The sequence below is a fragment of the Copadichromis virginalis genome, linkage group LG19, assembly GCF_057382275.1.
Source record: "Copadichromis virginalis isolate Kocher_CV1m ecotype Utaka linkage group LG19, C_Virginalis_male_GT1.1, whole genome shotgun sequence".
Classification (NCBI taxonomy): domain Eukaryota; kingdom Metazoa; phylum Chordata; class Actinopteri; order Cichliformes; family Cichlidae; genus Copadichromis; species Copadichromis virginalis.
Window position 1 is genome coordinate 10582187 of NC_140636.1, and position 13165 is coordinate 10595351.

Consider the following 13165-nt stretch of genomic DNA (forward strand, 5'->3'; position numbering starts at 1 on the left):
TTTTAAAAAAAAGTGAACTTACATTTATTTATGTACATCAGACATGTATAATTCTCTGTAATACCATTTATGGCATGAAACACAACAAATACTAGACTTTAACACCGTTTTAGTTTTTAAACAAAACGACATATAATAGAATGACACTAGCCTGTTTGTAAGTGTGTAAAAACACACACTTGCATACTTATTTACAAACATGCATTTTACAAGAAATGCAAAATAATTACCAGCATGAATGTGACATCTAGCTTATGCATACAGTAACATACAGTGACTACAGCGAGCATTCACCATCACAGAGTCTGCGTATAATAGCGATTTCAGTCTAAGTAGCATCTGAAGGTTTTTCCCTGGCATTCACTCTGTATGTCTTTACAGAGATAGACTGTAACACATGTAGCACCCCACCCGTGATACTGAGTCTAAATCCACTTACCTCAGTTTGTACCCCGTAGGCGGGGTGTTAGGTTCGTTACAGCCTAGATACCACAAATGGTTCTGGTATAGACAGGAATCAGGGAAACTATCAGTAAACCTTTGCCTGCAAGTTAGACTTAATGTCATGGTCCCTGTGCCTGCCCAGCCGGCCTCACAAGGCTACACTTGTGTTTTTGCTTTTTCTCCCCTACCTCTCTGCCTGAGCGGAGCTCACAGCTGGCTCCCGCCCTTGGCTCACACAGCTGTTGGCGATCAGCTGATTACCCATCTACTATTTGAGGCTGGGTCACAGATCCTCTCATCGCTGGATGATTGAGCTACTGACGTTAGTCTTTCTTTTGGTCTTATACCTTTACGCCCTACCTTCGTGATTTGTGAGTGATTTCTATGGGGCGCCGTTTGTAAACTGAAACATGCCGAAATTAACAGCAACATTTTTCCACATTTAGCTCTAAATCTTACAAAAACATGTTTTTTCGAGTCATTTTTTACAACATTTAGTATAATATTTGTAACTTTTCATATTTAAAACAGGATTTTAAATGTTAAATCTAAATGCTAAATGTTAAATGTAAATATTATATTTAAATGTAAATGTTAAATGTAAATATTATATTTAAATGTAAATGTTAAATGTTAAATGTAAATATTATATATAAATCTAAATGTTAAATGTTAAATCTAAATGTTATATATAAATCTAAATGTTAAATGTTAAATCTAAATGTTAAATGTTAAATCTAAATGTTATATATAAATCTAAATGTTAAATCTAAATGTTACGAGAAACTAAATATTTAGCTAATATGCAAATTTATTGTACGGGTCAACGGAAATACCAAAATAAAAGCTTCAAGAAAACCTCCCGCGCTAAAGTGTGCCGGTCGCGGTCAGGTTCTGTGTTTGCGCTCCTCTTACGGTCACTTTTGACTGCCATGAGCTGCTTCGACTATTCCCTACCAGCATGTCCAGCGATTTAGCTGAAAACATTGGAAGAGCCGTTTTGTCGGCCATCCAACGATTCAGCGGTAATGCACCCTCGACCTCACAAACGCCGCAGCACTTGGTAAGTTTATTGTATAGCATTTTGGACGGGTTGATAGCAGTGTTAGCAAAACTAGCAAAGCTAAATTACTTAGCTAGTCCTCAATTATTTCATTTGGTAGGCAGCAGACAGAGATCGAACATCATACAACTCTATTTATTTATTTGGTAGGTAGGTAACAGTCGTTCTTGATGTAAATGTTTCCTTAGGAATCCAGCAATGCACCTGGACCAAGTAGACCTGCCGTCTCCACTGGGATACCATACTGCTCGGTAGGCCTTCTTACACATATCATTTAATTCATTTATCATGAAATTTCCCCTTGTGGGACTAATAAAGGTATGTTATCTCATCTTAGCTGACTGGTTTTGATATACAGTCAGGTTCATAAGTAGTTGGATACAGACACATTTTCTAATGTTGCTTCTGTACATTACCAGAATGAATTAAAAATGAAACTACTCCAATGCAGTTGAAGTGCAGACTTTAAGTTTTAATTCAGTGGGTTGGACTAAATGAATGCATAAAAATGTGAGAGGGAAAAATTAATTTGTAAACACAATCCTATCATTTCAGAGGCTCTAAAGTAATTAGACAAATTAAATAACTGAAAATAAAATGATAATTTCTATTACTTTATTCAGAACCCTTTGTTGGCAATGACAGCCTGAAGTCTTGAAGTCATGGACACCACCAGATGCTGGCATTCCTCCTTACTAAGGCTCTGCCAGGCCTTTACTGCATTGGCTTTCAGTTGCTGTTTGTTTGTGGGCCTTTCTGTCCTAAATTTAGTCTTCAACAACTGAAATGTATGCTCAATTGGGTTAAAATCCAGTGACTGACTTGGCCATTCAAGAATATTCTATTTCTTTACTTTATTAAAGTCATGGGGTGCTTGGACTGTATGTTTTGGGTCATCTTCCATCTTTATTATTAAATGCTTCCCAATCAATGTGACTACTTTTAGCTGGACTTAAGCAGACAAGTATGTCTCTGAACACATTCAGCTGCTTCAGTCCTGTGTCACATATTCAGTAAACACTACCAGTGCCACTGGCAGCCATGCACGCCCAAACCATCACACTGCCTCTGCCATGTTTTACAGATGATGTGGTATGCTTTGGATCATGAGTCGTTCCACCCTTCTCCATACTTTTTTCTTGCCATCATTCTGGTAGAGGTTGATCTTGGTTTTATCTGTCCAAAGAATGTTTTTCCAAAATTTAGCTGGCTTTTACTAGATGTTTTTTTTTTTTTTTTTTTTTTGTTAAGTCCATTCTAGCCTTTCTATTCTTGAGGCTTATGAGTGGCTTGCACCTTGCAGTGAACCCTCTGTATTAGGGCTGTTCGATATGACGATATGAAAACATCTATCATTTCATATTATACGCTATCATTTGTTCTGTGGTGTCGCAAAATAAATTTTACGTCAATATTTTTCATCGTTTTGATGGTCACTGTAGTGGCTGTATTAATTTCTTTTTTTTTTTTTTTTTTTTGTTAAATGACATCAGAAACAGCAGTATGCGACATTACGTGATGGCAGAGCTTCAGTTCATCCTTTGTCATTTTTTTTTTTTTTTTTTTTTTTTTTAAATAAATAGGACAGGGGGAATGAATGAGAGAAAGAGGGGGAGAGAAAGAAAGAAAACCAAAGGGGAGAAGAGACGGTGAGAAGGGGGGGGAAGAGAGAGAAAAAAAAAAAGAACTCCTGGGTCACCTGTATGGAGAAAAAAAAAAAAAAACAAACAAAAAAAACAAACAGAGGAGACAGCAAACAACAAAGAGCAACATAATAATAGAGAAAACAAAGCACCATCACAATAAACTAGCTAGTCATAGATATCAATATTTACTAAATAATAAACGATATTGTGCAGCACGCAAGATAGACAGCGCACAGTGTGCTTTGAGGCAGCAGCCAAGAAAGCTTTAGTCCGCGTCTGTGAATACCCATGTGTGCATACCTGTGTGGATCAGCATGCTTGCATTCCAAAGGTTTCTCCATGTAATGATCTGCTAGGGAGTGTGGGGGGGCCACAGCCCCGTCCTCCAGGGTGTGAAGCGGGTATGGAGGAGATCAAAACTCCAGACATCCAGAGGCCCCCAGAACACAAGAGACCATGGAAGACCAACAGAGGGTCAGCCGCGCCACTGTTCCAGTAAGAGCTGAGGAGAGTCCCAGATGAGGGCTCGCCCAGCAGCCGCGGAGCAGAAGTCAGGGGGAGTTGCAGTGACGCGCCCGTGAGCTCCGCCGGCCCCCAGCTGTGCCTGAGTGACCGAGCCCCAGGCCGAGAGGCCGGGGGCACCCCACCTCCAAAGGGGCCCGAGCGAGCCCCAGGCCCCAGGCCCCGACAAGCGGCCGCCAAGGAGTGAGCCGGTGTGTACCCGGACGCCCACCCCCAGACACAAAGAACCACCAACACACCGACACCTGAGGGAGTCCGCCACCGGCAGGGGAAGTGGTGGTGGGTGGAGATAGGCCTCCAAACCTTGGAGGGCCTGAGGTGTCCCCAGAGAGGTGGCGTCTGATACCCAACCTGACATATAGACACAGACATACAGGCACACACAGACACAAACATCCATTCCCACCCTCATGCTCTCATATGCACTCACTCCACACTCAACCAACGTGGAGACAGACATAAAGAGACGCTGTACACACAATCACACTCCCCAAGCGTACTCTACAAACCGGGTCTAGGTACCCTTGCCCCTGGAGGGGGGAATTGCACCCAGACCCAGGTGGTGTTACCCTTTTCCCTGCGGTGGGGAGAGGCAGACCACCCCGACTCCGCAGCAGCAGGGAGGCCCCACACCCCAGACCGCAGTCGGACGGCCAACTCCTCCTACTAGCCCTCCCGCTCCAGCAGGCCGCAGAGAATGGGGGTGGGAGAAGACTCCAAACCTCCCTCCACCCGCTCATTGTAGTGTTGATGCATATGTGTTCTAAGGTGCAATTAAAACCCAGGAGGGCATGGAGCTACCTGCCAAGGAGCAGCAGGTAAGCGCATAGTCCCTCCTGCTAGCCCTCAATGACTAAGTGTATTTAAAATTGAGAGGTGGGCAATGACGTCAGGGGTGAGGTTGTACACCCTGATGGTAATTTGGACTCCGTGATTGTGCCCACCCCCAAGATCCTATATGTATGTGTAATGAGAGTGTGAATAATGTGAATGTCTAAGTTGTGGGATAAAATTGAGGCAGAGGCAGCCAGAAGGGGACGGGGGGGGTAGCCTCCTCTGCACCCTGGTGACATACCCCCACTCCAAGGCCCTGCATGTGTGGGTGGTTGTGGAGGAGCGGGAAGAGGGAGGCAGCTGGAGATGGGGAGGGAAGGAGGCTGTATTAATTTCTTAATTTTCTTTTTTCTGTTATGTTCTCTTTGACCGCATGTTGTCTGTTCACAGTAAAATTTTCAAAATGCAAACACTACGTCTCAAATCAATTCCCAGGCCTTTTATCTGCTTAATTGGTAATGACATCATCATTTTAATATGGATACCCTAAATTAAAGCTTAGTCTGCACATCATGTCCATGATATAATTTTGATTGGAATATGTTTCAGTAAACGGGCAACAAAATAAAACTTGTTAGGGTCCAAATACACACTGACCTAATTGCAGGCCTTTGCTACTCTAATTGAGTGCTCAAAGCACTTTATACAACAGATCTCATTTACCCATTCACATGCACAGATTAATACAAGCACTTTTTCTGTCCAACATTCGCACACAGTCATAGTCGGATAAACTCATTGGGAGCTCTAGATTAGAGCACCTGGGAACTGAATCACCAACTTGACCAACAATCACCAAATGCTAATCTACAAGATACAAAAGGTTCAGTTTTCTGTGTAATGGGTAGACAATAGTAAGATGGTCTGAGTCTACAGTTTGTTTGTTTGTTTTTAATGAACAGATAACAGAAACCTTACGGATGTATTGTAATGCATAGGTGTCTATCTGTATCTGTGTTTGAATTCATTTCAGGTTCCTCTTCCATCAGTTCCTCAAGCTCATGCTACGCGCTCACATTTTGTGAGAAAAAACAAGACCTGCAAACACTATACAAAAGATGTTGTGTGCTTGCCCTTGTCTTCAGCATCAACGTTTCTCATACCGAGAGGAGATTCACGAGCAAAACTAGCACAAGATGGCCTTATTGGGAAGATCTCCTTTACATCTGACTGGTCTGAAGCACAACTTAGAGAAGAAATAGCAGCAATCTTCAGAAGAACATTTGCACTGTCAACTGGCCAGACATTCCCTTTTGAGTATTTGAGTACAATTAGAGGATGTAAACGACTAATGAAACCAAATGTTTCTAGCAGTTTTCTTTGGGGTGGCCAAGAAGTTGGCTCGATTTGTTCCACCACCTGCCTCTATATAATGGCAGGGATACAAAAACCTGCACAGGTAAACATTTTATATTGCAGTGCAGAAATATTTATTGTCTAAAAAGTGAGTCTGTTCCCTTAACATAATTTTATTAATTGTATTAATTAATATTGCAGTTTCAGCAGGTGTAAACAGTTTTTAGTGCAGCCATGTGCCTCTGTGTTACCAGTGATTTGGTGCAACTGTATTTGATTTTATGTAGAACATGCTTTCTTTTCCCTCAGGAGGAACCAGAAGAGCTGTCTGATAGTGACTTTGAAAGTCCAGTCTGCCGGAGAAGACGAGGTATGTGATGTGAATGAAAACCTAGTGAGGTTCTAAGCTCGATGACCAGTTAGATTTTGTTACTGCAGTGCGTAATAATTCCTGGGGGGTTTGTTTGATGAGAGCATCGTTAATTTGTCCGATTGGGGCGATCGTGGCTCAAGAGTTGGGAGTTTGCCTTGTAATCGGAAGGTTGCCGGTTCGAGCCCCGGCTCGGACAGTCTCGGTCGTTGTGTCCTTGGGCAAGACACTTCACCTACCGCCTACTGGTGTTGGCCAGAAGGGCCGATGGCGCGATATGGCAGCCTCGCCTCTGTCAGTCTGCCCCAGGGCAGCTGTGGCTACAACTGTAGCTTGCCTTCACCAGTGTGTGAATGGGTGGATGACTGGGTGTGTAAAGCGCTTTGGGGTCCTTAGGGGGGACTAGTAAAAGTGCTATACAAATACAGGCCATTTACCATTTTAATGTTTATGAATTATCACAGGTGATTACAGCCAAGGAGGAATATGTGCCCAACTTTCACTTAAACTAATATAAGGATATATAAAGGCTGTTAACATTATGAAGCAAGTCATGCTGACCTTCTTTCCTTTGTTCAGTGCATCATGCGTTGTCTACAACACCAGGTGAAAGTGAGGCTAAGCATCAGGAAACAGAGAGCTGCATTCAAGAGAGTGAAAATGAGGGACAGGCAGAGGGACAGCAGATGTTTCCATATAATGTGGCAGAATTTGTGTAAGCTGTTGTCTAGGGGTTAAAGAAATCCTTCATTTTAGATGTTGTTTAGGATATTGTTTTGATGCAAGTTTCCAATTTGCATGTTTGGGGTTTTTTTTGCTGAATGACTGCAACTTTAGGATTTACATTAAATTTTTTTTTTTTTTTTAATGATGTAGTGTGAGAAATTCTTCAAGGCTGACATGTTTTATGATTTCTAATATCTCTTATCTACTTAGCCCTATTTTTCTGGAGGAAGATGAAGCTCTTGAAGAGGCAATTCAGCGTAGCCTCCTAGAAGAGTCTGATAGACAGAGTGAAGTTCATATTTCAAGGTAAGATTTGAAAGTAACCTTTGATAATTGAATATTTTATTTGCATCTTTACTTGCATCATTTTTTTGCAGTTACACAATTACAAAGGTAATTGCTCATTTCTGACTAATTTAATATGGACTATCACAACATAATTATATGTTGTAACTCTGTGCACTTGAGTCAAATGTACAGCAAATTTCCATTTTTCCCCAAGATCTGTTTGTCATTGTCCCTTTTTTATATAGGTCTTTTAAGAAGCTCAGCAAAGAAGAAATTGAAGGTCTTCTTAGAGCTCATAGTGAGAAAGTCATTACACCAGGAACAAGACAACTCCATATCAGTCGAGCCAATGTGTGGTTGACTGCTTTGCGTCAGTTCAAGAGACCCAAGTTTGCAGAAAGCTGTGAGATGCTTTATGTCACATTTGCAAGCGATGAACATGATACAGAGGAAGATGCTGCTGACCTTGGGGGGCCAAGGTGGGAGTTTTTCCGTTTACTGGTGAAGGCCATCTTTCAGGACAGTGGTGCTTTTGAAGGTAATAGGATTTCACAGTCAAACTAACTAACTTACTTACTTACTCAAGGCCTAAAGGCTTGTTGACGACACTCGTTTTTATAATGTTACAAACGCAACAACCACCTGATCTGAACATTGTTTGACAGAACATTAACAAGTTAATAAATGACTACAGATAATAAATCTGTTATGTTCTGTGTGTCTGAAACAGTAAAAAAAAAAAAAAAAAAGTAATACATTTTTGTCTGTCAATCTCAAGATATCAGTTTGGGGTCTGTACAGAATATACTTTTTTGTGTGTTATTTTTCAGCTACACCAAATGGATGCACACTGAAATTTAACATCCTACACTTGCAAAATGGAGTATATCGAACCATTGGCAGGATGTTGTCCACGATAATAGTGCAAGGTGGAGAAGCACCTGCCTTTCTCTCTCCACATGTAGTAGACTACATTGTGTCAGGAGACATTCTTCAAGTACACCTAACACCGGATGATATAGGTGACCCTGAGTTAAGAGAGAATCTGAAAAAGGTGAATTGCAATATTATAACAAGAATATTGTAATATTTCCTATATTCACAAGTCTTCTGGTCTTCTTTTATAATATATAATAAATACACTTTTGGTTATTAGAGGCAATTCCATGTATTATATTTTCAATTTGTTTCCTTTTTGTTAAAAAAAAAATATTGGTGAAATACAGCCAAATAAACCAAAACAAAAACGTTTCGAGTCCAATTAAAATGAACCATCTGCAGTATTTGTGTACACTGGTAAAAAACAAACATTTAAAGTGTTTTTCTTAAATATTTAGGTTGTAAATGCAACAACTCAACATGATTTGGAGGAAGCAGTCAGCTGCTGCGACTCATGGCGATATCAAGTTGAAGGTCTTCCACTCACAGTCACCATGGCCAATAAAGATCTGTTCGTGAAAAATGCAGCTCTATACCTTGCAGTTCTGCAACGGCAAAGCTGTTTCGATCAACTAACTGATGGCTTGTCCTACTATGGAGTGAGAGTTATATTTTTTCTGTATCAATTGGTCATTATTTTATAATCATTTAGAGTGAGCTACTTTTTATATTTAAAACTGGAATTTAACCATTATTTAAACTTTTCTGTCTAGATTTTATCACTCCTGAGAGAGAACCCCAGTTTGCGTGTTCTGCTTGACCTATCGGGGGAGGACAAAGATCTGACAGCCAGTTTAATTGCTGGGGTTCTCAGGCCAAGCTATTCTGTCCTTGGGAGCAACAGAAGAGTTAGAGAGGAGCTGATGGTGGTCAAATTTCGGGAATTTCTCCAGTGTGTCGAAAGTAAGCAGAAATTCACATAATGTAGTCTGGCCATGAAACAATTCGGGACACTAAAGTAAAACTTTGTCTTTTTATGTCACATGCGCGCACACAAAACAGGAATAAAGATGTATGATAGCTTACAACTGACAAGCAAGGCAAAGACAGAACCTCTGTATTTTTTATAAAAACATTAGCCATCATTTAGTTGTTAGCTCAAGCTTAAACTATTTTAGTGTCCCCAGGTTAACGGTGGTTTTTCTTTGTTTTTAGATGAAGAGCTGAGAGACTCACTTGGAGAAAGGACTCTTACCAAGGATGAAGAGGCATTTGTGAAGGCTTTGAGGCCTGGTCACATCTTGGCTTTTGCCACCGGGAGCAGCAAGGTTCCAGCCATAGGTTTTCAACCAGCTCCTAAAATAACATTCATTCACGATGAAAGCAAACATCTCCCGATTGCACACACATGTGCAAATGAGCTTCAGCTTTTTGTGAATGAAACAACAATGGCTGATGATGATGCTTTTCATTACTGCTTCTTAGTAGCACTCATGAATGGAGCTTTATTCAGCACCATCTAAACATGTTCCAAAAAAAGTGAAATTAAAATGGTGGGTTTGTTAACTCTAATCCTGTTCATTAAATGTAGTTTCAAGTAACTTTGCTTCATACAAGATAGTTGAAATAAATTCTGACTGCATTTAATGTTGAAATGTAATAATTTTCAAAGCTTCAATAGATTTATAAAAATGCTAACTCTGTATTTTCAACGACAAATCAATAAAGTCACTGGTGTAATACAATAATTTTATTAAGCTTTTCTTTTTTTAAACAAGGACACTTCAAAACAGTTTATGCACAGAGTATACTAAACATGCTTTGTAGAACAAGCCAGGATTACTTAGACATCTAACAGCAACATTTATTAAGACTATTGCAACTTTACAATGATTAAAACAATACTGTAGATAATCTTGTGAATTGATTTAAAGACTGACTGTTCCGTGTTGATAATTTTCACTGTTATACTGTATTACAGTGTGAATTTGATCTTTACTTCAATCTGAATAACTGGTTTTACCCATAAACTAAAAGTGGTTGTAGCCTTCTGAATAGCCTATGAGTCACTGTCAGTCATTAACTCTGAGTCCTTATGTGGCAGGAGGCATCACTGCTAGAGGGGAGGGGCTTCTGCAGTAGTACAAAAACTGCATTTGCTGTACAGCATTTAAGAATATTAAGTGTCATCACTCTTTAGAACATCACTGGTATCCTGTGGTTGAGGTCACACATTTACAAGTTTGTTAAAAATATACTGCTGTGTTCGTTGAAACAATGTTTTACCATTATTGTTGTCTTCTTCAAAAGGGTGAATGCTTGTATATAGCTCTTGTAAATCGCTGTCATTTAATGGGACAAACCTACTTTCAGAGTTTGACAAGGAGGGTATGGAGACCTCTGCTGTAGAAAGTTCTGGGTTGTGACGATGAGACACATGAGTTCTGCAGGCAAAAAGCTGGATGGGAGTTCTATTACCTTCAGTGGAAACAGAGTGATTGTTATATCCAGCTTTGAATTCCTTCAAAGTGCGGTTGATTCGTGGTAGAAACACATAATGAAGGCAAAATAGGTCTGTTGCATTTTCTAAGTCTAGGATACCAAGTGATTCCAATTCATAAAATATAGGTGCATAAATGCGGCTACAGTTGTTGTTGTTGTTGTGGTTGAAACGCTCAATCCTCTGGTTGTGCACAGAACTTCCCATTAAGACAGAGCTTTCACCCCTGCTTGCTCGCATGTCCTCCCAAATCTGAGCATTCTCTCCTCCGTGATCAGTCCTGATATGCAGGGGTCTGCCAAATTGTCCAACAGCTGCAGTAAAGAGGGCTTTCACAGTCTCAGCTCGATTATTGCTGGAGCACTGAAGAAACATCAACATCCTGCTGTATCCATCTATTGCACCATGAACAACAAACTTCCAACGAATCAGTTTGTGATTTCCATCTATGTGCCATATGAAATTTGGATGAGGCACAGAATATACTCGCCGAGCAACTGCAGTTCTTCTCCTGGACAGAACACCAGCCGAGTCCACCCTCCGCAGTGACTTTCTTACGCGCCATCTTTGAACCACTATGTTTTTGGAACGCAGATGACCCATCAGCATCACTTCTCCAACATTTGGATGTTCAGTTTTTATTTGGGACACTATCTGATCTAACTCATGGTCACTGATTACATTGAATTTTGACTCTGAGATATTATAGTCTTGCAGTAACTTATACAGAATGGGCCTGGAGATGGAAAGGATAGATGCAGCTTCAGTAAAAGATGTTTTCAGGGAAAGAACATTTTCCAATTCCTCTTTGGAAATCTGAAGCCTTCCTTGGTAACCATCCTAGAACACGGCACAGAAAATCTCAATGAGCACAATTCTATAACAAAAGATGGGTAATTTGAGGCAATTGTACTGTGACAGATTAGCTAGAGTAATATTTTATCAATAGTTTTAAAATATGAAAGTGAGCAATCAAAAGACACTTCACAGCAAAAACAGTAATAAAATATGACGTAAAACTTGTGAATGTTGTTGGTGGTGATGTGACACTGCTAGTGATGGACCCCTAAGAAGATGAAATGTATGTAGAATCAGAATCATTACTTTGACAGGATTTAATTTAAGGTGACATATTACACCAAAGAAAAAACAAAAATTAGTCAGCTAAATGATATGTGTAAGAAGGCCTACCGAGCAGTATGGTATCCCAGTGGAGACGGCAGGTCTACTTGGTCCAGGTGCATTGCTGGATTCCTAAGGAAACATTTACATCAAGAACGACTGTTACCTACCTACCAAATAAATAAATAGAGTTGTATGATGTTCGATCTCTGTCTGCTGCCTACCAAATGAAATAATTGAGGACTAGCTAAGTAATTTAGCTTTGCTAGTTTTGCTAACACTGCTATCAACCCGTCCAAAATGCTATACAATAAACTTACCAAGTGCTGCGGCGTTTGTGAGGTCGAGGGTGCATTACCGCTGAATCGTTGGATGGCCGACAAAACGGCTCTTCCAATGTTTTCAGCTAAATCGCTGGACATGCTGGTAGGGAATAGTCGAAGCAGCTCATGGCAGTCAAAAGTGACCGTAAGAGGAGCGCAAACACAGAACCTGACCGCGACCGGCACACTTTAGCGCGGGAGGTTTTCTTGAAGCTTTTATTTTGGTATTTCCGTTGACCCGTACAATAAATTTGCATATTAGCTAAATATTTAGTTTCCCGTAACATTTAGATTTAACATTTAACATTTAGATTTATATATAACATTTAGATTTAACATTTAGATTTATATATAACATTTAGATTTAACATTTAACATTTAGATTTATATATAACATTTAGATTTAACATTTAGATTTATATATAACATTTAGATTTAACATTTAACATTTAGATTTATATATAACATTTAGATTTAACATTTAACATTTAGATTTATATATAATATTTAGATTTAACATTTAACATTTAGATTTATATATAATATTTACATTTAACATTTAGATTTATATATAACATTTAGATTTAACATTTAGATTTATATATAATATTTACATTTAACATTTAACATTTACATTTAAATATAATATTTACATTTAACATTTAACATTTACATTTAAATATAATATTTACATTTAACATTTAGCATTTAGATTTAACATTTAACATTTAGATTTAACATTTAGCATTTAGATTTAACATTTAAAATCCTGTTTTAAATATGAAAAGTTACAAATATTTTACTAAATGTTGTAAAAAATGACTCGAAAAAACATGTTTTTGTAAGATTTAGAGCTAAATGTGGAAAAATGTTGCTGTTAATTTCGGCATGTTTCAGTTTACAAACGGCGCCCCATAGATTTCTCCCTTTCCTGTTCCAGTTTATCTTCCCGCGGTACGGACGTGTGTGAGTCGGATGTGAGGACGTGAGCGAGCGTGAGAGAGAGAGAGAGAGAGAGAGAGAGAGAGCCTTCCCCTAATCCCCTGGAACCCTGGACTTTCCCCGTCACTGTATATATTATTGCACTGGTGTGTAAATAAATCGTGTTCTGAGACGTCAACCTGCTCTGCGCTTGAGTCCCTGCTTTCAGTT

The 13165-nt window shown here is 39.4% G+C and overlaps 2 protein-coding genes across 2 annotated transcripts; one reads left to right on the forward strand and one right to left on the reverse strand.

Annotated features, from left to right (window-relative positions):
- The first annotated feature begins 1242 nt into the window (after positions 1-1242).
- On the forward strand, positions 1243-9646 carry LOC146685557 (uncharacterized). The gene is made up of 11 exons (XM_085441410.1): positions 1243-1507; positions 1696-1758; positions 5483-5908; positions 6115-6175; positions 6755-6890; positions 7112-7207; positions 7435-7727; positions 8020-8243; positions 8527-8727; positions 8842-9031; positions 9284-9646. Exons 1-11 carry the CDS (start codon positions 1406-1408, stop codon positions 9589-9591), a joined length of 2100 nt encoding a protein of 699 aa, XP_085297536.1. The 5' UTR covers positions 1243-1405; the 3' UTR covers positions 9592-9646.
- Positions 9647-9803: 157 nt separating this feature from the next.
- On the reverse strand, positions 9804-12344 carry LOC146685558 (uncharacterized). Its single transcript, XM_085441411.1, has 3 exons — positions 12011-12344; positions 11760-11822; positions 9804-11408 (listed from the first exon to the last, which is right to left on the reverse strand). Exons 1-3 carry the CDS (start codon positions 12110-12112, stop codon positions 10296-10298), a joined length of 1278 nt encoding a protein of 425 aa, XP_085297537.1. The 5' UTR covers positions 12113-12344; the 3' UTR covers positions 9804-10295.
- Between the last annotated feature and the right edge of the window lie 821 nt (positions 12345-13165).